Genomic DNA, 25,450 nt, shown 5'->3' on the forward strand with positions numbered 1-25,450 from the left:
CCTCTTGGTCCTCAGGCAACAGCTAATACCTTCCCTTCCTTCTGCCACCCAGCATCCAGCTGAATCTTGAATCAACACCAGTCAAGTGGGTGTGAACGGAAGGAGACTACTCATTTTTTGCTATTAGTTACCTCTGAGTGTGTGCATTCCAACTGCTTCCTCTCTCTCTCTCTCTCCCTCCCTCCCGCCCGTCTCCTCTTCCTTCCCTACTTCTTGGGAACTGGTTCAACCAGAGTACACCAGCTCATCTGCATCTGGCCTCACAGGACAGGCAGGAGGCAGCGGCGGAGGAGGAGCGGGCGGGCGGGCGGCCAGGAGCTGCAGCGGCTGCCACGTGAGCGCACAGCCGGGGCCGCGCCGCACCGCGCCGCCCGGGACGCCAATGCCGGGCCGGCGGCGCGCGGGGCTTGCTCATGAGGCCTCTGCCGAGCCGGAGGAGGAAGAGCCACGGCCTCTCGCTGGGAGTCTTCGCCCTCTGCTTGGCCGCTGCCCGCTGTCTGCAGAGTAAGCAAGGGCCGGACCGGGCGGGGGGCGGGGGGCGCGGGGCGAGCCACAGCTTTCCGCGGGGCTGGGCGCGGCCTGGAGCGGGGACCCGGCCCGGCGAGGATCCCCCAGGCCGGCTCCCGGGTCACTCTGGGTACGCGCCCCGCCCCGGGCGTTATCAGAGCCGGAAGGCGCCCGGAAGATAACCGGCGCGGCCCGGTGGCCGCCTCCTCTGCAGCATTTTTTATTTCTTTTTCCTGGAATAACCAGACTGCAGCCCAGGCATCCGCGACCCCCAGGGCACACGGGCCCCGCCCCCTACTGCGGGGACCCTCCCCCTCTCTTTCCCGCGCCTTCCCCGGTCCCCGGCCCTGGTCCCTGGTGCTGTAGGCCTCCCCACCTCTCAGAGGAACCCCCAGCAGACTGTCTCGAAGAGGAGGGGTTGTAGAGGTTTGGGTTGGGTGTTGGGGCCAGAATCTCTCAGGCCGGCGGTGGTCCTCACTGCTCTGCCCGGAACGGAGGGTTTGGATGGGCTGTCCCCGGAATCCCCCGGCTTGGTGAGTCTGCATGTAACGCACAGCCCCACAGACTACCATGGACCCAAACCACAGATTTGAATGCAGTTCTGCTTTCTCATTTAATCGTGATCCTTATGACCATTCTCATTTTACAGATTAGTCATCTGAAGTGTGGAGACTGACCAGTGCAGGGCCACTGGCGGTGGGAGGGTCTATAGTAAGGGGCGGTGCTTACTAAGCACGTTTGCGCTCACTGTCCCCGGGGCTTGACAACACTTCTTTCATTGAATCCTCGGAGCAACCCTATGAAAAAAGTGCCACTCTTATCCCTGTTTCACAAGTGAGGAAACTGATGCACAGCCGTCACTAGCTAGGCCGTGGTGGAGTTAGGATTTAAACCTGGGCAATCTAGCACGCTTGACCTTTACACCTCTCTAGCTAGAGCCCAGCTTTGGAGGCTGCAGATCTCAGAAACCCAAAAGGACTGGGAGGGGGGCATGTGCCTCTGGCTGTCTGTGGAGCAAGGAATAGCCAGCTAGTCCATCAGGTGGGTGGGTGTGTTTGGCCTTGCAGTGACCTTTTCTATCATTTTTCAACCCTTCAACATGTGTTTCCAATCAGGCATTCTCATGCAACATCTGTACAGCTGTCCCAGGCATTCAAGGACCAACGATTCACCACAGTGTATAATTCATTTATTCACTCACTCATTCATGGCACCCTCTGCTTCCAGGAAGCAGGCCACAGTCGTACTGGGGATACCATGGTTCACAGTCCTGTCCTCAGACGAGCAGACAAGAGTGCCGGCTTGGAGTGGCGAGTCCTGAGAGGCAGGAAGTGCCAAAGTTCTGGAAGCCCTAGAGGCTCAGGGGAATGAGGCCAAGCCTCCCAAAGGGAGCTGCACCTACCCACTGACAGATGGATAGGAGCAGCCAGGGGAAGGGGCAGAGGGAACACAGCGCGTCCTAGGTAAAGAGGGAGCACATGGAAAACCAGGAGGAAGGGTCAAAGTTTTGCAGTTCTCCATTGAATAGTGACTCCTGCAAAGCTGTAAACTCCAGGAAGACAGATTCCCAGCGCTTGTCCAGTGCCAGCCAGAGTCTACCCCTTAAGGATAGTGAGTGGGTGTGCACCTGCCTGATGGGGGCCTGTGCTTCCGGGCCAGCACTGATGATGTAGACGGGGCCTCCTCCCCCTCACTAGCTCCCTCCATTCTCTGCCTTTTCAGCCTCTGCCCAAAGCTTCCACCCAGAAAGTCAGATATTCATCATTTACACTGAAGTCTGTGTGAAATGCTCCACAAACACAAACACACAAACACCCTGCATTTGAGGCCTTTTCTCTATAAACGGGAGTGTTATGGACTGAATGTTTGTGTCCCCCTGAAATTCACATGTTGAAACCTCAGCCCCCGATGTGATGCTATTTGGAGGTGGAGCCTTTGGAAGGCAGTTTGGTTTAGAGGAAGTCATGATGGTGGGGCCTCCACGATGGGGGTAGTGTCCTTATAAGAAGAGGAAGAGACACCAGAGATCCCTCTCTCTATCTCTTTCTGCCATGTGAGGACGAAGCAAGATGGCAGCTCTCTGCAAGCCAGGAAGAGAGTCCTCCAAATCTGCCGTCACCTTGATCTTGATGTCCCAGCTTCCAGAACTATGTTGTTTAAGGCACCCAGTCTATGGTATTTTGTGATAGCAGCCCAAGCTAAGACAGAAATTGGTACCGAGAAGTAAAGTGCTGCAGTAACAAATACCCAGAAATGGGGAAGCAGCTTTGGGACTGAGTAATGGGTAGAAGCGGAGGAGTTTTGAAGTACATGCTAGAAATATAGACTCTAAGGGCTATTCTGGTCAGGTTTCAGATGGAAATGGGGAACATGTTACTGGACAATAGAGAAAAGGTGATCCTTGTTAGAAAGTGGCAAAGAACTTGGCTGAGCTGTGTTCATGTTCTAGTGTTCTGTGGAAGGTAGAGCTTGGGAGTGATGAGAAATTAGATATTTAGCTGAGGAGATATTAAGTAGTGTAGAAGGAGCAACTTGGTCCCTCCTGTCTGCTTATAGTAAAATGCAAGAAGAGAGAAATGACTTGAAGGAGGAATTCTTAAGCAAAAAGGAACTAGAACTTAAAGATGTGGAAAATTCTCAGCCTATCTGTGTTACGAAAAAAGAGAGCATGTTCAGAAGAGAAGACGTAGATTGCGGCCAAACACTGTTTGATAAGATTAGCCTGGGTGTGAACCACGGGCCTAATCAGCCACCCCAGCAGAAACAACTCAGGGTAACTGAAGGGGGTGAAGACAGAATGGAATGAGGGAAGGCTGTCAGATTTGATAGATCCTACAGGGCTGACTGTATCGCTGTTTAGCTGTGTACACTATTTTTCAGGCTAAGAAAAGAATGACTCTGAGGACAATTCAGCCAGCATCAGAGCTGTCTCCTCGGTTTAAAAAGGTGGGGGTGGGGCATTGCCTTGGTTTCAACAGGCAAGACGGAGGCCTTGCAGAGTCTCCAGGGGACATGGAAATGCCCAGCAGAGCTGCAGGGGTGAGGATGCACCCCTGTCTCAGTGGGTCCTAAAGGCAGAGCATGGAACCAAAGAGCTAACGGCATTTACCTTGCTAGGTTTGGGGCTCACTTGGGACCCGTCACTCCTTCTTACTTCTGATTTCTTCTTTTTGCAGTGGGAATGTCTATCCCATGCTTGTCCCACCACTGCATTTTGGAAGTACATAACTTACCTGGTTTCAGAGGTTCACAGCTGGAGAGTAGTTTTCTTTTAAGATGAATCATACCCCAAGTCTCTGAAAGGAGTTAAGACTTTTGGAGCTGTTGGGATGGAATGAATGTATTTTGCATGCAAGAATTCATTGCATGAATTTTTGGGGGGCCAGGGGCAGGGTGTTATGGACTGAATGTTTGTGTCCCCCAGAAATTCATATGTTGAAGCCCTAACTCCCAATATAATGGTGCTTGGAGGTGGGTGGGACCTTTGGGAGGCAATTAAGTTGAGATGAGGTCATGAGGGTGGGTCTTCCATGAGGGGATTAGTGTCTTTATAATAAGAGGAAGAGACCAGCGCTCCCTCTCTACATGTGAGGATACAGCAGGAAGGCGGCCATCTGCAAGACGGGAAGAGGGTCCTCACCGAGAACTGAGTCTGTTGGCACCTTGACCTTGGACTTCGCAGCCTCCACAGCTGTGAGAAGTAAATGTCTGTTGTTTAGGCCCCCCAGTTTTTGGTATTTTGTTATAACAGCTCAAGCTGAATAAGACAGGGACTTAAAGGCATATCCCCTCTGAAAGCTGGCAGGCCTCTCGCACCTGGCCAAGGTGGAGCACTTTTCTAGGACCCTTGTTCATTTCTTTTCTCAGCTCTCAACATGGGAAGTTATCCATCAGGCCTCCTCCTCATCAGTGCGCCCGCTCATTTGGAAGCAGATGATCCAAGACTCAAGCAGGAAAGTTTGGGGTTTTTATGTTGTTGGTTTCTTCGTTTGTTTTTAATTGAAGTATAGTTGATTTACAATGTTGTGTTCATTTCTGCCGTACAGCTGATTCATATATATATATATATATATATATACATATATATATTCTTTTTTAAATATTCTTTTCCATTCGGGTTTATCATAGGATATTGAGTATATTTCCCTCTGCTATACAGTAGGACCTATTGTTAAGTAGGAAAGTTTAGCTAATGGCCCGGGCCAAGTCAGCTTGCTTCCTGTGCTCCAACCCCAGCTTCTAAAAAGCAGCACGCTCCCCCAGCACGCACACACAGCCACACGTGTGCACACATGAATACACACACGAGTGCCCTTTAACATCCCCACCTTACCAGGGTGGAGCCAGGGATGGAGGAGCTAGCCCCACTGAGTCACTCATGGCCCAGTGCCCAGTAGCACAGAAGAGCAGCATGGGGGCTGAGCCTTGGTCTGGGGAGGGAGTTGATAGGCCAAAGCGGCCACAGCCAGATGGAGCTATGGGTTCTGGATTAGCTGGAGGTGCCATGGGAGGGGAGGGAGAGCCGGTGTTGGAGGTATCCCCTGGAGACCCTGGGGAGACACCAGGATCCATCACGCCAGGACAAGGCCCCACTGGTCACCTATACGGCCGTCCACAGTTACTAAGCAGTTATGATGTATCGGGCTCTGCACTGGCCCAGGTGAAACAAATGAGGCGTGGTCTCTCTCTGCACTGTCCTCTCTGATTTATAGACAATGGTCTTGCATACCTATAAAGGTACCCACCCAAAAGAGTGGTGCTTGGGTGTGCTTTTAAAAATGCAATAAAAAAAAAAATGCAGTCGTGCTGTGCTTGTTACTCAGCAACTTACTTTTTACAGCAATTTATTTATTTTTGGCCATGCCACACCATTTGTGGGATCTTAGGTCCCTGACCAGGGATTGAACCCGGGCCTTTGGCAGCGAGAGCGCCAAGTCCTAACCGCTGGACCACCAGGAAATTCCCTTTTTACAGCAGTTTTTGAGCTCTGTCCATGTTGATAGCCTAGATCTTGCTCCTTCTTCTCAACTGCTATCCATATGTCATTGTATCCACATGCTACTTCTTCCTTAGCTAGCCCCCTTCTGATGGACACGTCAGCTTTTAGCCCTCCCTGGGGGGAGAACAGAGCCCTAATACAGGGTGCTGAGTGCAGTGCTATTGATATGCACACCGTATGGAGGATGAGGAAGGCTAGGGGCCACCTCCAGGCTGACAGGTACCCCCTGCATACACACCTCCTCCCCTTGGGGGTAGTGCTCAAAAAATCCCTGGGGGATTACACTGAAGCTATTGAGGGAGGGGCGGAATCAACCAGAAAGTCACCCAAATTTCTTCATTTCTGGTGTCCAAGGGAGTCCTGAGTATATTCTCTGCTGGTCTGGGAAGGGGCTGCAGTCAGGAGACTCTCCTATCTCCATTGTCCCCAGGACTTAAGGACCCCTATTTATTGCATCTGCTCTAAGACTTTTTTTTTTACTTTTAATATTCCGATATATCTAAAGTCAAGATGCATGTTACAAATAAATAACTTTGCTGTAATCTCTGTCAGCCTGGACTGAAATTGAGTCCTTCCCGAGTGTCTGTTGCTTCTGTCAGTCACCGTCACCGGGAAGCATCCTCCTACCTGGGGAACGGGAATGAAGAAGGTGAGGTTGAGTCTTGGAAGATGAGTAAGGGTATACAGCAGGACAGGGTGGAGAAGAGAGTTTTAGGCATACAGCAACTGCTCAAAAACTAGGTTCAGGACTTCCCTAGTGGTGCAGTGGTTAAGAATCCACCTTCTAATGCAGGGGACACGGGTTCGAGCCCTGGTCTGGGAGGATCCCACATGCCGCGGAGCAGCTAGGCCCGTGTGCCACAGCTACTGAGCCCGTGTGCCACAACCACTGAAGCCTGTGCACCTAGAGGCTGTGCTCTGCAGCGAGAGCCCACCGCAGTGAGAAGCCCGTGTACCGCAACTAGAGAAAGCCCGCGCACAGCAACAAAACCCCATCCTAACCAAAAAAAAAAAAAGTAAAAAAAACCCCCTAAGTTCATGCTTCCTCTTGGGGCCTGGCAGGGTCTGGGTGTGCTAAGCGAAGGAAGAGGGAGTGGGAGAGTAGCCTTGGTAGGCACCTACTGGAAACTTAACTGGTCCCCCACTCAGAGACCCCACTGACACTGCACCCCCGTAGCCTGTGCTCTCAAACACTGGGCTGCCTGCACCTGGGTTTTCCCTGGAACACAGTCTCAGGGTTAGAAAGTATTTACTTACCTAGCAGAAATTGGAGTGGGAGAGAGGCATCATTGGCAAGTATGAATTTGGGCAATGATTTTCTCCCGTAACTGGTTTGCTGGGCTGGGAAGGCACCAGTCAGCCCTGTGGGCAAAGGGGAAAGGACACACTGGACCGTAAAGCGAGCACAGAACATTCCTGCTGTTCACTGTGGTCCAGGGAGCACAGTGGCCTTTCCCCGGCTGAGGCACATCCCTAGGGGTAGCTCAGGCCAGTGACATGCTAATCCCAGAGGAGCCCCGCTGCTCTGGGGCTTCCTGGGGAGTCCCCAGCTGGGAAGGGGCAGGGCCTGAGGGGCTGGTTCCAGTCCCGTGCTGGCAGTAAGCCCTGTATATGGGGTCACCTTCATTCTCTGAGTGCACAGGGCCAGGAGGGTGGGCTGTTTAGTGGTTCTCAGCCAAGGCTGCACATGAGAACCTCCTGGAGGGCTTGTAAGACCTACAGATGCCCACACCCTGCCCCACATGGTTACATCCGTCTCTTTGAGGGCAGGACCCAATACAAGTTAGGCTCCTGGGGCGACTCTAATGTGTGGCCAGGCAGAGAGTTCCTGGACTAGACCATTTCCATGTCCCCTCCATTCATCTTATCTTAAGGAAAGAGCTGGGCATGAACAGTGCACCTCTCTCCCATCTTCCGTTCTCAGAACACCCACCATTGTATGCAGACGAGTCTCGCTTATGCCTTATTAGTAGTTTAACCCTGACAGAGCCATGATACTCTGCCACCGGGCTTAGGTCAAGAGAGAAGGCTGCTTTGCTCTGAAGTTTGGTTTGGTTCAGTAAATGGTTCCTGAGCACTGACTGTGTCGGGAGCACCATGCCAGGAGCCAGGGGTACTCAGCACGGTCCCTGCAGTGGGGGGAATCACATGACCCAGAGGGGAGGTCAGATCCTACCCAGATGATTTGAGGTCAGATGCCCAGGGAGTACTGAGAAAAGCATTTAGCTCAGCTGAGAGTTTGAAGGAGTCTTCTCAAAGAAGAAGCCTCGAAGGCAAAGTAGGAGGAAGCCAGGTGAGCCGGGAGGAGGAAGGTTCTGAGCGACAGGAAATAATGAGCACAGACACCGCACCGTCACCTTCTCGCTCTTGGGGCCAGTAGTGGGTGACAATTCTTTAGTCAAGTCAGGTTTTTCAGCTCTGGTCAATTTCTTCATATTCAATCTGATAAGTTGTCTTAACAGTTAAAGGACTGGGGCTTGGGAAGGTCTTGGATCTTAAGTGCTGGAATATTTCCTCTGATAGACTCTTACTCTAGTGCCAGGGGATCAGGAGGGAGATGTGGGTCCCTAGGCACCAGACACTGGCCAGGGGACCTAACGTGAGCCTTCTCTGGCTGTTTGCCCTTCTGTCGGATTGCAGTATCCCCACCCCAGGCTCACTGTGGGACTGGAGCACGTTCCTTTTGGAGGCCAATGCCCCAAAGCAGAACACCAGACCCGCTCTTCCCTCTTGCCATCAAGCAGGCCTTCTGCATACTCTGGGATGGGAGTTCAGGAGTCCTTGAACCAGAGCTTGTTATGTCAGGTAGACTGTCGATTCAGTTTGACAGCCCCAGTTTGAATGAGCCATCGTCATGTCACACACTGCTGGGGTGCTGGCGGTTCGGACCTAAGTGTGTGCTCGCCTGCTCCTTCTAGCGGGGGAGATGGGCAGTCACTCATCCAACACGAACGCAAAGCCAGCCGGGAACTGTGCTGTGGGAGCTGAGTGGGGCCTGGCAGAGGAGTGACATTTAAGATGGGCCTTTAGGAGTGAGCAGAAGGCTGAGAATGGGGATGGGTGATCTGAGCTGAGCTAGAGGGAGTAAGCCACAGTGGGGAGTGGCCCACAGTTTGGTGCAACTGGAATTGGGGGATGGCAAGGAGTCTTGGGAGATGGGGAAGGAAAAGAAGGTTGAGGCGAGACTTTTTAGGTCTTTCAGAACCAGGAGAGACCCAGCAAGATGTGTAGTTTAGAAAGATCACTAATAATAATAGCCTCTAGCCAACTGAAGAGAAGAAAAGCCAGTACCTCCCGAGTGTTTATAATTGTTAATAACAATGACAAGGCAATAATATCTGTGACTATTGAGCACCACATACTTTGTGCCAAGCACTGTAACAGCTGCTTTTCCATGCAACTTCACAGTAATCCTGCAAATAGGTATTATTAGTCCCCATTTTATTGATGGGGAAACTGAGGCTCAGAGAGGTTGAGAGACTTGCCTAAAGACATTCATTCTTTCATCAGGTGTTTATGGGAAACTCAAAGTGCCAGGCACTGTGCCAGGCCCGGGGGAGTCAATGAAGAACAAGATAGACCAGCCCCTGTGTTTATAGCTGAAAGTTGATCTGGGACGATGGAGCATTAATCAAGAGAAATTACAATGGACAGGGATAAGTTGATAGCGAGGGACAGAGAGCCATGGGAACCCAAAGCTGGGACCCCTAACCTGGTGTTGAGGGACTATGGAAGGCTTCCTGGAAGAAGTGATGTTTAAGACCTGTAGGATGAAGAGGGATTGGCCCTTTAGTCTCATTGAAGGAGGAGCTTTGTACTCTAACTGTGGTACCCAGTCACATGTGTGCCTGAATTATCTTTTGATCACTTGACACCCGTCTTCCAAGAGCCTTCAGGCATCTTGTAAAAAGAATTGTTGGGAGGTCAGCCACCTCATTTCCTCCTTCATCCTCCTGTTCCACACAGTGGAACAGCTGTTGATCCAGGGTGATCTCCTGTTCCACACAGAAGTGGAACATTTCCACAGAAGTGTCTGAGGAGCACCCCACCTCCTGGTTCCCCAGGCTGGCCACTGACTCAGGCCCGCCATAAGTCCTGCAGCCCAGATCTGCAGAGGGAAAACCCAGCAGCACCCCATCCCCCAAGCTTGGGCAGGGCCAGGCAGCCACCTTTGCCATACCTGGCTTCCTTGACATCCGAGTAGAAACACAGCAGTGACTTGACCATAGCCTGTGACCATTCAGAAAAGTGTTTGGCTTTCTAGCAAGGGTGGCTCTTGCTTAAGTCAGAAAGATTCCGGAAGGAACTCCACAGGGAGGAATTTCGGGTCACCCAATCTCTTGCCACACCTCCACAAGTGGATCACAGATTTACAAACGCTGATTCAAGTTCTGTACGTGTTACGTAATTTGGGCTGGAAGAAGGAGCGTCTTTCACTCAACACTCCAGCTCCCAGTCTCAGATCTACTGCTTCAGTCCCTGGTACAACTCCAGCTTCTGCTTACACACCCATGAGGATGGGGAGCTCACTACTTCAATAAGCAGCTCAGTGCATCTTCAAAGAATTCTCGTTCTTTGAAGAATAACCGTTCAATAATGATTGAATGGGCACCAAGTGTTAGAAACTGTGATAAGCTCCTTATATGTCTTGCCTCCCTTAAACTTCATTCTGCTGCCGGAGGTGGGCACAACCCTATTATAGTATACTTATTTCATTGGTACGGTAACAGAGAGTGAAAGAAACAAATTCACCCCACATCACACAGCTGTTATTGGCAGACCTAAACGTTGAGGATAAGTCTGCCTGACTCCAGGTCCATGAATGCATGCGTTATACACACACGCTCTCAGTTCTCTTCACCGGAACCCATCTTCTTTCAATCTTTACACACTGGTCCTCGTTCTGGCAATGATTGGGTGTCTCAAGTCTTCCCTTCTCCAAGATGAGAAGTTGTGCATCAGAGGCTCTTCCCCTGGCTGGCAGAAGTGGTATTAACTGTGCTCGGGAAGGAGAGGAGGGGCCAGCTTTCAGGGATCCTAGGAGCATCCTCAGTGCCCCCTTTGCCCAAAGTTCTAAGGGTGTTGTCCTGGGACCAGCAGCAGCATTACCTAGGAACTTGTTAGTGATGCAAACTCTGGGGCCTCACCCCAGAGCTGCTGAATGAGAGACTAGGGATGGGGCCCAGCAATTGTTTCAGTAAGCCCTCCAGGTGATTCTGATGCAACTAAACGTTGAGAACCATTGCCTTATAACATTGCGGAGAGTAGAGGAGGCAAAGGGAAATATTTAGGTCGCTCGTTCTTCCTCCCTAACCCAAAAGCATCTCTAGAAATAGGACCAGATGTAATAAAATTTGAGGGATGCCAGAAAGAGCCCATTTCCCCCAAATATATTGCTGAAAGGCTGTCACAGTGCCTCAAACATTCCTTTTACACACAATGGTCCTTCATTCCTTTGGTTTAGGCATCGTTAAATGCCCCTAGGAAGTGGGTCTGGGCTTCAGCCGCTAACCCCTTAGTGCGGGTTCGTTCAGTGGTTTTCAGTCTTGGCTGTACGCTAGAATCATGTGGGGAATTTTTAAAATCACAGAGGCTTAAGATTCTAAACTCACAGTCCAGGGTAGGATTTTTAAAAGCTTCCCCAAATGGTCTAATATTCAAAGATTGACAATAACTAGATTAGATCAGGTGGTTCCCCTTGGTCCAGTCTGCTGGCTGGGGAGGTGGGTTTGCCGGGCCTTCTCTGCAGGGCTCTGAGAAGAGATTGGGTGGAGCTGATCAGATGCCAAAGGAGCTAATTATGGATTTGCATGTAGCGTGTGTGACTCCGGGCTGGTGCTCCATCAGTGTCAGTCCCCTTGACTTACTTTCCCAAATGCTTGTTGAATGGGGAGAGACTGGATTGAGTGTGGGTGAAAAATCAGAGAAGGGAGCTCCTGTACCCCCTGGAATTGTTCCTGGCCGTCAAGCTCTCTCACCTACATTTTTTTTTAATTGAAACTTTAACAGCCAAGCCATGATAATCCTTAATTACAAATGAGGAAATAGTGGCTCAGAGAGGGGAGGGGATTTGCGCAGTTGTTCGGCTAGGGCCTGGCGCAGCTGAAACAGTACCTGGGTCTTCAGATTCCAGGGCTTCCACAGCCGGCATCTTGCCCTCCTCTGCCACCCTCTGTCCCCACAGGCAGGTGTGCCTTCCCGGCATCTGGGGAGAAGGGCGGCGTTTCCTCTCTGCCGGCAGAAAAGGAGCTGAGGAGAACATCGGGTGAGTGTGGTGGCCCAGGAGCCACAGGGCGTTGCAAGCAGGAGACGGTGCTCAGTGGTGTCCCAGGAAGATGAGGTCATCTGCTGGGAATGAGGAGGAATTTGGAGGTCAAAGAGATTGGAGGGACATAATAACCATGGAGAAAGGAAGAGTGAATTTACGTGAACAGTACATTAAGATGGGCAGTCCGGAGGGCCCTCTCGAATGTGCACTGGAAACCGTGTGCGCTGTTGTTCCGGAGAGTGTTGGCCGTGGGATGTTCTCCTGTCCTGCTGACTGCTCAGGTCTCAGGTCTGGGCAGAGAGGAAGTGAAGAGCTGTTGATCCAGGGTGAGGGTTTTGCTAGTAGATGTGATTAAAAGACAGAGGCCACTGGAGTTTGAAGAATCTTGGCAAGAGTGTTTGGGACATGATGGGCTACGGAACCCAGGCTGGAGAGGGAGGGATGTGAGAATGATGGATTGGGAAAGGTAGAGAGAGTTGGAGTGGAAGGACTGAGGAGGCCAGTGGGAGATGTTGGACAGTAAACAGGAAGGAGAGAAGGTTGTGGTCAGAGCAGGCTGCTCTACTGGAGACCGAGGTAGAGGGAGAATCTTCTTGTAGATGTTAGGAGAATAGAATTAGGAGAATCTCCTAATGCCGGAGGTATGTAGGATGATGCCATACCTTGCAGTAGAGTTGCCAACGTGTTTGAAGAGTGAAGAGGAGACTGGGGGAACAGAGCACCCACAATGACGAGGAGGCGAGAGGGTGAAACAAACTCAAGGGAAGAGGACTTTCCTGAAGCGGGTGGAGGAGTGATGGTCTAAACCAATGGTATCCAATAGAAGTATAATGTGAGCCACACATGCAAGACATGTATATAATTCTAAATTTTCTAGTGGTCACATTAAAAAAGAAATAGGCACAGTTAATTTTAATATATTTTGTTTACCCAATATGTCTAAAATATTATTTCTCCATGTATTCAATATAAAAAATTATTAATGAGATATTTTACATTCTGTTTAACATGCTAAGTACCAAGTCTTCAAAATCTGGTGTGTATTTTACATTTAGAGCACATCTCAATTCAGACTAGCTAATTTCAAGTGCTCAATAGCTACTGTGGCTTGCAGCTACCATATGGGAAAGCCCAGGTCTAAAATATTGGCTATATTCCCTGTGCTGTACAATATATCCTTGTAGCTTATTTATTTTATATACAGTACTTTGTATCTCTTAATCCCCTACCCCTATTTTGCCCCTCCCCCTTCCCTCTCCCCACTGGTAACCACTAGTTTGTTCTCTGTATCTGTGAGTGTTTCTGTTTTGTTATATTCACTAGTTTTATTTTTTAGATTCCACTTATAAGTGATATCATACAGTATTTGTCTTTCTCTATCTGACTTATTTCACTGAGCATAATACCCTCTAAGTCCATCCATGTTGTTGCAAGTGGCAAAATTTCATTCTTTTTTAGGGTTAATATTCAATATAAACTGTGTATTTATACCACATTTTCTTTATCCATTCATCTGTTGATGGACACTTAGGTTGATTCCATATCTTGGCTATTATAAATAATGCTGCTATGAACATTGGGTACATATATCTTTTCAAGTTAGTGTTATTGTTTTCTTTGGGTATAATATATACCCAGGAGTGGAATTTCTGGATCATATGGTAGTTCTATTTTTAGTTTTTTGAGGAACCTCCCTAGTGTTTTCCACAGTGGCTGCACCACTTGACATTCCTGCCAACAGTGTCCAACGGTTCCCTTTTCTCCACATCCTCACCAACATTTGTTATTTGTAGTTTTTGATGATGGCCATTTGACAGGTGTGAGGTGATAGCTCATTGTGGGTTTTTTAATATATATATATTTATATTTATGTATTATTGTTTCTTTTAATTAATTTATTTATCTTTGGCTGCGTTGGGTCTTCGTTGCTGCACGCAGGCTTTCTCTAGTTGTGAGTGGGGGCTCCTCTTCGTTGCAGTGCGTGGGCTTCTCATTGCAGAGGCTTCTCTTGTTGCAGAGCATGGGCTCTAGGAGCTTGGGCTTCAGTAGTTGTGGCACATGGGCTCAGTAGTTGTGGCTCATGGGCTCTAGAGCACAGGCTCAGTAGTTGTGGCACACGGGCTTAGTTGCTCCGCGGCATGTGAGAATCTTCCCAGACCAGGGCTCGAACCTGTGTCCCCTGCATTGGCAGGCGGATTCTTAACCACTGTGCCACCAGGGAAGCCCCTGTTTGCTAGTGTTTTGTTGAGGATTTTACCTCTATGTTCATCAGTGATATTGGCCTGTGTTTTCTTTTTTTGTGATATCTTTGCCTGGTTTTGGTATCAGGGTGATGCTAGCCTAGTAGATGAGTTTGGAAGAGTTCCGTCATCTGCAATTTTTTGGAATAGTTTCAGAAGGATTGGTGTTAATTCTTCTCTAAATGTGTGGTAGAACTCACCTGTGAAGCCATCTGATCCTGGAATTTTGTTTGTTGGGAGTTTTTAAAATTACTGATTCAACTTCATTACTGTTAATTACTCTGTGGATATATTTCTTCTTGCTTCAGTCCTGGGAGATTGTATGTTTCTAAGAATTTGTCCATTTCTTCTAGGTTGTCCATTTTATTGGTATAAAGTTGTTAGTAGTAATCTCTTATGAGCCTTTGTATTTCTGTAGTGTCAATTGTAGCTTCTTTTTCATTTCTGACCTTATTGATTTGGGCCCTTTCTCTTTTTTTCTTGATGAGTCTATCTAATGGTTTATCAATTTTGTTTATCTTTTCAAAGAACCAGCTCTTAGTTTCATTGATTTTTTTCTATTTTTTTAAATCTCTATTTATTTCTGCTCTGATCTTCATGATTTCTTTCCTTCTAATTTTGGTTTTTTTGTTCTTCTTTTTCTAGTTCCTTTAGGTGTAAGGTTAGGTTGTTATTTGAGTTTTTTTTTTGTTTCCTGAGGTAAGTTTGTATTGCTATAAACTTCCCTCTTAGAACTGCCTTTGCTGCAACCCATAGATTTTGGATCACTGTGTTTTCTTTGTCTCCAGGTATTTTTTTTTTATTTCTTCTTTGATTTCTTTAGTGACCCATTGGTTGTTTTGTAGCACATTGCTTAGCCTCCATGTTTTCGTGGTTTTTGCAGTGTTTTTCCCTTATAGTTGATTTCTAGTCTCATAGCATTGTAGCCAGAAAAGATGGTTGGTATGATTTCACTTTTCTTAAATTTACTGAGACTTGTTTTGTGGCTAGCATGTGATCTATCCTGGAGAATGTTCAGTGTGCACTTAAAAAGAATGTGTATTCTGCTGCTTCGGGGTGGAATATTCTTTGTATATCTATTAAGTGCCTCTGGTCTAATGTGTCATTTAAGGCCAGTATTTCCTTATTGATTTTCTGTCTGGATGATCTGCCCATTGACGTAGTAGGGTGTTAAAGTCCCCTACTGTTATTGTGGTACTGTCAATTTATCCCTTTATGTCTGTTAATATTTGTTTTATGTATTTAGGTGCTCCTATGTTGGGTGCATATATTTCGTGATCAAATAAGTAAGTACCTGTGAAGCAAAAAGCATTGGTCCTTAACCCCAGTCCCCTGCCTGTCTCACAGGTTGAGATAGTGCCTGTGAAGTACTTTGTCAATTGTGTATATGTGAATTACTAACATTATCAAATGTGAAAAATCTGGGACTCTGACCAAATCTTGGCATTCATTTTATTTGTTGTTTTTCTTTAAGTAATTCACAAACTCACTAAAATATTCTAACTGATCAAAAGGATATAAAATGAAATGTAAAGCTTTCTTCCACCCCAGACACCCAGTCCCCTCCCCAAAGACAAGCATGGCACCTGATTTTTAGAATACCCTTTGGGAGATGTTCTGTGCATTTTATGGATAAATGTGCAGATATCTGTGTGTGTGTGTGTGTGTGTGTGTGTGCACGCATATATACATATCATTAGTTTACTCAAATGGAAACAGTGTCTACACACTGTCCTGCTCTGTGCTTTTTCATTATTTTTGAGATCATCTAATATCAATGCATATAGATCTACCTCATTTTAAAAGTGCCGCTGTAGTATTCCCAAGTGTGAATATTGATAATTTATTTAACCAGTTCTCACTTAATAAGAAATATATATTTGGTCTCTGCTCCTGATTCCTGACACAGAGCTCCTAAAAACCTAGTAATTTCCGGGGTGATAGCAACGATAGGACCATCTTTTGTTATAATATTTGGTCTTAGTCCCTGGTTCCAGACACATAAGCTTCTAAGACCCATGGATTCTCCGGAGTGATGAGTGGTGGTTTTTTGGTTTTTTTGTTTTTGTTTTTTTGCAGTATGCGGGCCTCTCACTGTCGTGGCCTCTCCCGTTGAGGAGCACAGGTTCCGGACGTGCAGGCTCAGAGGCCATGGCTCACGGGCCCAGCCGCTCCGAAGCATGTGGGATCTTCCCGGGCTGGGGCACGAACCCATGTCCCATGCATCAGCAGGCGGACTCTCAACCACTGCACCACCAGGGAAGCCCAATGAGTGTTTTTTTGATTGTTAATGATGTGACTCTTGGAAGATGAGGGTTCATTTGCAGAGAAACCATGTGATTAGAAAGTTGGAATTTTAGCCCCATCCCTGACCTCCCAGGAAGGAAGAAGGGCTGGGGATTGAGTTAATCACCAATTGCCAATGATTTAATCATGCCTAGGTCATGGGATCTCCCCAAAAAAACCCTAACTGAAGGGAATTGGGAGAGCTTCTGGGCTGCTGAACACATGGAGGTATTGGGAGGGCAGTGTGGCCCAAGAGGATATGGGGGCTCCACGCTCCTTCCAACATACCTTATCCTGTGGCATCTCTTCCATGTGGCTGTTCCTGAGTTGTATCCCTTATAATAAAGTGCTCATAGTAAGTCAAGTGCTTTCCTGAGTTCTGTGAGCTGTTCTAGCAAATTATCAAACCTGAAGAGGGTGTCATGGGAACCTCCAATTTATACCCAGTTGGTCAGAAGTATAGGAAGCCTGGACTTGTGATTGGTGTCTGAAATGGGGAGCAGTCTTGTGAGACTGAGCCCTTAACCTGTGGAGTCTGCACTAACTTCAGGTAGTAAGTGTCAGAAGTGTTCTTTGTGGAGTAAGAAACAGTTTTCGTGTACCTATGAACACATAGGTTGTCACCAGTCTTTTGCTGTGCTTCAGTGACAATATGTACACTTACAACTTTGCATCTATGTGCCCTTATTACTTGTAGGATAAGTTCCTAAAAGTAGCATTTCTGGGTCAAGAGGTATGTGCTATTTAATATTTCTATAGGTTTCAACATGTTGCCCTTCAAGCAGATTGTACCCATTTATAATCTCCACAGTAATGATTGGGTACAACTTCTGCACACTCGTGGCAACATAATGTTATCAAACTTTCTCATTGTTCCCTGATAGCAGCCAAGTCATTCAACTTTCCCAGCCTGGGTTTCACTGAGCTGTGATAAATGTGTATGACAGCTAGTACCTAACAAGTGTTACCAGTAGAAACAGTGGCTCTTGCTATTTTGGAGTGATTTTTCTGGTTGGGGTACAAGTACAGGAACCCGATGAGGGAAAGCAGCCTGCCAGCTTCCATCTAAACCTGCATCTGTCCATTTTGTTTGGGTTTGGCTGATATCTGGGTGACTTCCCAAGGCCATTATATGGCAATATGGGGGAGGGGGAGGAGCTCCCTCAGGGAGGAGCTGAGCTCTTTGGTCTCTGAGTAGTCAGGCATCAAGAGGGGGAATTACTACCTGAGCTAACAGGAGAGATTGGTACCCTGTAAATTGTATGCACATGTCAGTCGAAACCTGAAAGCCATTATTTGGGGTTTCTGTGTTGGCCCCTCATGAAGCTGTGTGTCTGAAATTCCAGGCTCGCTTGTTTCAGGAATGGCAGAAGTTAGGCAGGGACGTGGATATATTAGTTGCAGCTTAAAACCATCCCATTTCTCCTCCTAGCTATTTGACTCTCAGCAAACTTGGGGCTGGGAAAGGGGTCTTGCCAGCTCTCCCTCAGCCAGACCTGTTGCCCCCTCAACTCAATACAGATCCAACCCCTTACTTTCCTGATCTCTCCAAATGGGTAGCAGTTCAACAGGCAGGACATGCATATTTGTTTATTTTATTTATTTTATTTTTTAAAGGAATTTTGCCTTTTTTTTTTAAATTTTATTTATTTATTTATGGCTGTGTTGGGTCTTCGTTTCTCTGCGAGGGCTTTCTCTAGTTGCGGCAAGTGGGGGCCACTCCTCATCGCGGTACACGGGCCTCTCACTATCGCGGCCTCTCGTTGCGGAGCACAGGCTCCAGACGCGCAGGCCCAGTAATTGTGGCTCACGGGGCTAGTTGCTCCGTGGCATGTGGGATCTTCCCAGACCAGGGCTCGAACCCGCGCCCCCTGCATTGGCAGGTAGGTTCTCAACCACTGCGCCACCAGGGAAGCCCTGTTTATTCTTTATTCATTCTTTCATACAGGCATATCGTGAGCACCTATGAAGTGCCAGACCTGTGCTGGACACTGGTGTTTCTGAGATGAATCGGAAACGAGTTCTCCCAGCAAAGATCTCAGAGTCTAGGGCAGATCTACCACGCACGTGTGTGCTTCCTGCTGCTCCCACCACCCCGTCTCCCCAGTCCAGACCAGAGACTGGCCCAGGTCTGGCCACACTCAGCACCTTAGGCTGTTCCCACCTGTTTGGGCTCCAGCCATGAGCTCTCCTGAAGGTGCATAGGACAAGCACATGCGGTGAGCCCAGGGCCGCGCAGGTGAGGTGTGTAGATGATAAAATCGTGAATTCTGCTGCCAGATTGCCCTTCCTGAAGCCCAGTTTAGAGCATGCCATGCTCCTACTTGAATACCATCCTAGGGCCTCACTGCCCGCGGATAATTCCTTTGGTTGATCCCCAGCCTGTGACAGATTCCTCATGGTATAGCCCATCTTTGTTTCTTACTCACCAGGTCCCAAACATGAGGATCCATCATGCTCCTCTAGGTGGGCTCATTTCTTTCTTAGCTGGGATTGCCCTTCCTCCCTTTCAAAATCTTATTCTTCAAGCCTCAGCTGTTATGATGTCTTCCCCATACCCCAGCTCCTGCAGACATCCTGGCTTATTATCGGGACAGTTGAAGAATACCCCGATTTCCATCTCTACTCAGCCACTTACTGTGACATTGCACGAACTACCTAACCTCAGTGGCTTGACCTTGCTCCTCTCTAAAATGGGTGTGATGATATACTCTTCACCAGGCCAGCGCCCACAAGCCAGTGCCCTGCCATGGAGGAAGCGTGGCGAGTGTGGGGCTGGGCTCAATCACTGGTGGGCGGTCCCCACTAAAAAGGGGATGAGGTGAGATTGCTGACCCATGGGAGATGTGTTCGGAAGCCAAAGGGTTAAGGGAAGAAGGGCTTTTGTCCTCTCTGTCTACCCAGAGCTGGCTGTCTCTACACCCCCACTGTGGAGCCCCCTTGGGTGCCTCAGGAATCAGCTGTTGTCTTAGAGTTTTCTCTTTGCTCTTCAACGTTTCTTTGAGTCTCAGATGGGGTGACCAGCTGTCCTGTTTTGCCCATGACTGTCCCGATTTTAGCACTGAAACTCTTGAATCCTGGGAAGACTCTCAGCCCTGGGCAAACCATGAGGGTTGGTCACCTGAGGCAGGTGACACACCGATGGAGAGGGATGAGCAGTGGGGACTGCAGCTCCTGGACGGGTACCTTGTGTTCAGCCCCGCTGGGCCTTACATGTGTTGTGTCACCTCATCCTCACAGCCCTCCTCCTGAGATTATCCAGTCCTCATTCCACCGCGGAGGAAGCCGGGGCTCTCAGCAGTGAACGCGCCGTCTCTAGGTCTCGACAGCTAAGAGGTCCCCAGGGTGAACCTGTGTGGATCCTCCCACATCAGGTATCTCCACCGCACCTCACCGCACCTGGGATAACCCTTTTGTGATGTGACTCATCACTTCACCAACCTGCTCCAGTACTTCTGAATTAGGACCCCTAAACTAGGCTTTCTGACTTCTAGAAATAGGGTGCGGTCTTGCCTACGGTCTTGATAAGGATGCTGATGACAATGATGCTTGTTTCCTGGTTCTCATCTGATGATCACACTGGCTGGATAAGTGGCTTTCCAGATAAGTGAGATGAAAATGAGTTGTCCTGGGACTTCCCAGGTGACGCAGTGGTGAAGAATCTGCCTGCCAATGCAGGGGACACGGGTTCGAGCCCTGGTCGGGGAAGATCCCACATGCCGCAGAGCAACTAAGCCCGTGCGCCACAACTACTGAAGCCTGCGCACCTAGAGCCCGTGCTCCGCAACAAGAGAAGGCACCGCAATGAGAAGCCCGCGCACCGCAACAAAGAGTAGCTCTCGCTTGCCGCAACTAGAGAAAGCCCGCACAGCAACGAAGACCCAACGCAACCAAAAAAATAATAATAATAATAAATTAATTAATTTTAAAAAATGAGTTGTCTTGATTAAGGTGTATCCTCCATGGCAGGCAATATATGTCTCCCCTTTAATTGATGCTGTTGTCCCCCCAAATTGTGGTGTGAACAGTATTAACCTGTATTGTGATTTCAGGAAATATATCCTTCTTAAATAATAAATTTTTAAAAGCAGCAAAGTGCTACCTCTGTAATTTACTTGAAGGAAAAGGAGTAAGGATTACTCCTTTTAGGTTAGAGTATTAGATTCCAGCCTGTTGCTCAGTAGCTGGCTTCACCTGCCTGGTACTTTCTCTTTGATTAGTTCCCAAGGGGTGTCACCAGCTCCAGGAAATCAGGCTTTCCGGAAGCCCCTTGGTTCAGGTTCCAGTGGCTTCTGCCCTGCTAATGTCTTCAGTTACGTGACCTCTTCCTTAAAGGAAGCATCTACATCTTTCTGGGAAATTGGTAGAATTTAGTTTTTCTCTTCTCTCCACATAGAATTCAAGTAAAGATGAGAAGCAAGGTAAACTTTTAAACTTTAAACTTTGCTCACCAGATATCTTGGTCTAATCAGAACTTTAAATGATTTTTAAAACATTTTTTTTATTATCAATTTAATCAATGTGAAAATGCAAAATGATATAAATGTATAACTTGGAAAATTTCTGGTGCCGTCCAATCTCTAACGGATAATCCCTGTTAATATAGCGTATATTACTCCAACACTTTTCCATACTAAATATATACATATTAGCACATAGTTACACAAATGTAAGTAAGATCATAGCATATTGTTTTATTTTTTATTTTATTTTTTTTTTTGTGGTACGCGGGCCTCTCACTGTTGTGGCTTCTCCCGTTGCGGAGCACAGGCTCCGGACGCGCAGGCTCAGCGGCCATGGCTCACGGGCCCAGCAGCTCCGCGGCATGTGGGATCTTCCCGGACCAGGGCACGAACCCGTGTCCCCTGCATCGGCAGGCAGACTCTCAACCACTGCACCACCAGGGAAGCTCTATAAATTTATAACTGAGTAACATGTCATAGACATCTTCCCTTGTCTGCACAAAGTTCATTTTTGTTCATGGCTGCCTGGCATCCATTTTACACGTAAAATCTGATTTATTGCACTAACCTCCTTGAGTAGAACATTTGAGCCAGGTCTGACTATTGGCCTAGCCACTAAGTTTCTCTTGTTCGGGAATGATTTTAGCATGAGGTGCAGGAGTGGTTATTCATTAATTCAACTTTTTAAACAGTTGACAAGCAGTTTGCCTTTAAACTCTTGGAACTGTTCATGTTCCATCTTTGCCATAGACCATTTATTCCTACTTCTATGGGTCAGAAAGAAGAGGAACTCTTTGTTCCTAAAACCTAGTTAAATGCCTGATTAATTTGTCAGATTAGGAAGAGGGTTTTCTAGTCAAAAGAAAATATAGAAGCTAACAAGGACCAGTTGGCCAGCTCCCAGCTGTGTCAGCATCTGAGAAACTTGGGCATGTTATTTTTGTTTTTCAGTTTTGCCATTTCTTGGGACAAAATAACTGAAAGGCTCAAAATGGAGGTCCCTAAGGCTATTAAAAGGGCTGCTACTCCCCCAGGAGACTAGTCTGTCAGTAACCTTGACTAACATGGTTAACACAGGATGTACATGTAATACAAATACATGCACATGTATTTGTATTACATGTACATGTATTGATGTACATGTACATCAATATGTACATCACATATGTATGTATTTGTATTACATGTACACAGGATGTACATGTAATACAAATACATGTACATGTATTGATGATCCAGATTTGTCATTAGCTCTAAATATGGTTTTCCAAATCTTATGGTAATCATAATCCCAGCTGCACATATGTGAGGTCAGGGAAATCAGAAAATATAGATAAATAGATGATAGATCAGTAGTCACCAAGTAGAGTGGAAAAACTGTGGGTTTTGAATCAGACAGAACTGCATGCAAATCCCACCTTTGCCATTTCCTAGCTACATGGGCATGTTGCTGACTCCTATAAAAAACAGAAGGATTTTAAAACACATAATAAATAGATAATAAAGCAACGGACACGTAAAGCCTTAAGTAAATTACAGTTCTCTTTGCTATATGTGTATAAGCTTTTAGATGTGCTTAACTTTTCAAACCACCCAAGCAGCAACATTTCTATCAGATCGGCTCGCCTTCTTGCTGCTATAATTAGTCATTCACTTATTCATTCAACAAACGTTTATTGGCCAATCACTATGTGTCAGGCGTTGTGCTGGGTACAGGGAACACTGAGATGAAGAAAGCACCTAATTCCTGCCCTCCAAGGGCTGACCTGGAACTTGACCTCTGTTTTCTACCTGAGAGAGAGAGAGAAAAAGCAAATGTAGCAAAATGTTAATTGGTGAATTTAGGAGAGGGTATATAGATGTTAATTGTACTTGGCTTTCAATCTTTCTGTGAGTTTAACATTTTTTAAAATAGGGTTGGGGAGAAAATATTTTTCTGTTACGTGGCAGTTGTAATTTTTTTTTTTTTTTTTTTGGCTGTGACAGTTCTTAACTGCGGCATGTGGGATCTTCATTGCGGCATTCAGGATCTTTCGTTGATGCGCACAGACTTCTCTCTAGTTGTGCTGTGCAGGCTCAGCAGTTGCGGCACACGGGCTGTCTAGTTGTGACATGTGGGCTCCAGAGTGAGCGGGCTCGGTAGTTGTGGTGCACAGGCTTAGTTGCCCCATGGCATATGGGACCTTAGTTCCCCGACCAGGGATTGAACCTGTGTCCCTTGCATTGCAAGGCAGATTCTTAACCATTGGACCACCAGGGAAGTTCCGGCAGCTATAACTCTTGAAAGCCATTATTACCTCCCAGTTTTTCAGCTTGGAACCTATCGGATTATCTCCAGCCACTTAGCCGAGCCTTAGGAGAGGGATGGTAATGGGATATCCTGGGGATGGGAGAGGACAATGAGAAAAGTCTGGAAAAGTAACAGGCATGGTTACCTGGAGCCACACAGCAGGGGCCCAGGGGCAACTGGGCACCCAAAGAGTGAGGGGCTAAACAGGAAGTAGAAGTGGAAACAGAGGCATGGGCTCCAGCTTGAATCCTGCCCTATTCACTATCCAGTCTCCAGCCAGCCCTGACCGTTCTTTGTGTGGGGAGGGTGGAGGTGGAGGGGATTTGTCACATTCTGTACCCTTAACTGCCAACCACTGACCTTTGACTTGAGCATAGAGGTTAAATATCTGACCTTTGGAGTCAGCAGCCCTTGTGTGAGTCTCAGCCTTTGCAGGGTCAACTTGGACAAGCTACTTAATCCTGTTGACACTGAAGTTTTTTATATCCTTGATGGAATTCTAGTGGGTTGTGTGACACTTTAATGACGTGGCGTGTGTAAAGCAGTTAGCGCAGGGCCTGTGCATGGTACCTACTTAATAAAATATTTCATGACATATATCTTAGCCAGTGGCTCTACTGTTCACCTACACACTCGTGCAGAAATCTCGGCTTGATGCCTCTTTGCCTCGCCCACTGCCACGGCTAGTTATCAGCACGTCTGTCCTCTTTACTCCCAAATGCATCCTAAATCAGACCACCTTTCACTGTCTCCAAGGCTATGTCTCCATCTCCTATCTAGTCTCTGTGGCAGCCACCTGACTGTTCTTCCTGCCTCCACTCCGGCCCCCTCACCCCCAGATGCTCTCCACAGCGGACTTTCTCAAGCTTAATGGAGAATGTCACCTTCCCACCTAAGCCTTCCTATGGTTTCCCATCACCCTTGAGTAAAACCCACCCCTAACTCTCACGTCATGACCCAAGTCCTGCCTAGCTCTCCAGCCTTGTCTCCTGAACTCGCCCCATGGCTCCCTGCATCCCGCGTTTTGGCCTTCTTTCTGTCCCTCAGACATACCAGTTCACTCTCACCTCACTCTCTGTAGTTGTTCCCTCTGCCTGAAATGTGTGTCTTCGCGTGGCTACCTCCTCGACCTCCCTGTCATTTGGGTCCCAGTTCATTTCCTCAGCGAGGGCCTCTCTGACCATCCTGTCTCATGTTGTGTACCACCTCCATCCCCACCCGCCACTAGTACCCTATTTTATTATCTTTAAAGCACTTGTTATCTAAAATGATCTCATGTGTTTATTTAACCCTTGTGTGTCTCCCTTATACAATGGAAGCTCTAGGGAATAGTGAATAGTAATCTTGTGTTTTGTTCACTGTCCTAGCTTGGGCTGCCATAACAAAATACCACAAACTGGGGGCCTTAAGCAACAGAAATTTATTTTCGCACAGTTTGGAGGCTGGAAAGTCCAAGATCAAAGTTCTGGCAGGGTTTGGTTTCCGAGGAGAACTCTCTTCCTGGCTTGTAGACAGCTGCTTTCTCTCTGTGACCTCAAATGGTCCTTTCTCCATATGAGCCCATGGAGAGAGAATGAGAGAGAGAGAGAGAGACTTTTCTTATGAAGACACCAATCCAGGGGACTTCCCTGGCTGTCCAGTGGTTAAGACTCCACGCTTCCAATGAAGGGGACTCAGGTTCGATCCCTGGTCGGGGAACTAAGATCCCACATGCCATTCGGCACGGCAGGAAAAAAAAAAAAGACATCCAACTGGAGCAGGGCCCCACCCTTATGACCTCATTTAACCCTAATTACTTTCTTAGAGACCCCATCTCCAAATACAGCCACACTGGGGGGTTAGGGCTTCAACATAGAAATTGGGGGGGGGGGCGGATACAAACATTCAGTCCATGACATTCACCATTGTAGCATCAGCATTGGAACCTAGAAGAGAGCCTGGCATGTAATAGGCACTCAATAAATGCGTGCTAAATAAATGAATGCGTTATAGAAGTTCACTTCACTGTGAGTCCATATGAGTGGCGCCAAGTCTAGCACTCCATCCCGCAGGTCAGGGGGTGTCCCTGTACATTCCCCAGGCAGCCATCAATGCCACGGTGGAAGAGGACATCCTGCTCTCGGTTGCATACTCCTGCCACGGCATCCCCACTATCGAATGGAAGTATACGTCCAACTGGGGAGTGCAGAAGATCGTGGAGTGGAAGCCGGGGACTCAGGCCAACATCTCCCAAAGCCACAAGGACAGGGTCTGCACCTTCGACAACGGCTCCATCCAACTCTTCAGTGTGGGTGTGAGGGATTCCGGCTACTACGTCATCACGGTGACCGAGCGCCTGGGGAGCAGTCAGTTTGGCACCATCGTCCTGCACGTGTCGGGTAAGACACCCCCAGGGGC

General features: G+C 47.8%; 1 protein-coding gene across 3 annotated transcripts in view; it reads left to right on the forward strand.

Annotated features, from left to right (window-relative positions):
- The first annotated feature begins 203 nt into the window (after positions 1-203).
- VSTM5 (V-set and transmembrane domain containing 5) overlaps positions 204-25,450 on the forward strand; it is a 30,531-nt gene continuing 5,284 nt past the window's right edge. Inside the window, exons 1-2 of one of the 3 annotated variants that reach the window (XM_032639653.1) lie at positions 204-504; positions 25,105-25,431. In XM_032639653.1, the coding sequence (XP_032495544.1) occupies positions 414-504; positions 25,105-25,431 (418 nt within the window). In that variant the 5' untranslated portion in view covers positions 204-413. Of the gene's footprint in view, positions 505-21,144; positions 25,432-25,450 lie in introns of those variants that run through there. The other 2 variants (XM_032639655.1, XM_032639654.1) reach the window with 2 other exon arrangements.

The sequence above is a fragment of the Phocoena sinus genome, chromosome 8 (assembly GCF_008692025.1).
Source record: "Phocoena sinus isolate mPhoSin1 chromosome 8, mPhoSin1.pri, whole genome shotgun sequence".
Taxonomy (NCBI): domain Eukaryota; kingdom Metazoa; phylum Chordata; class Mammalia; order Artiodactyla; family Phocoenidae; genus Phocoena; species Phocoena sinus.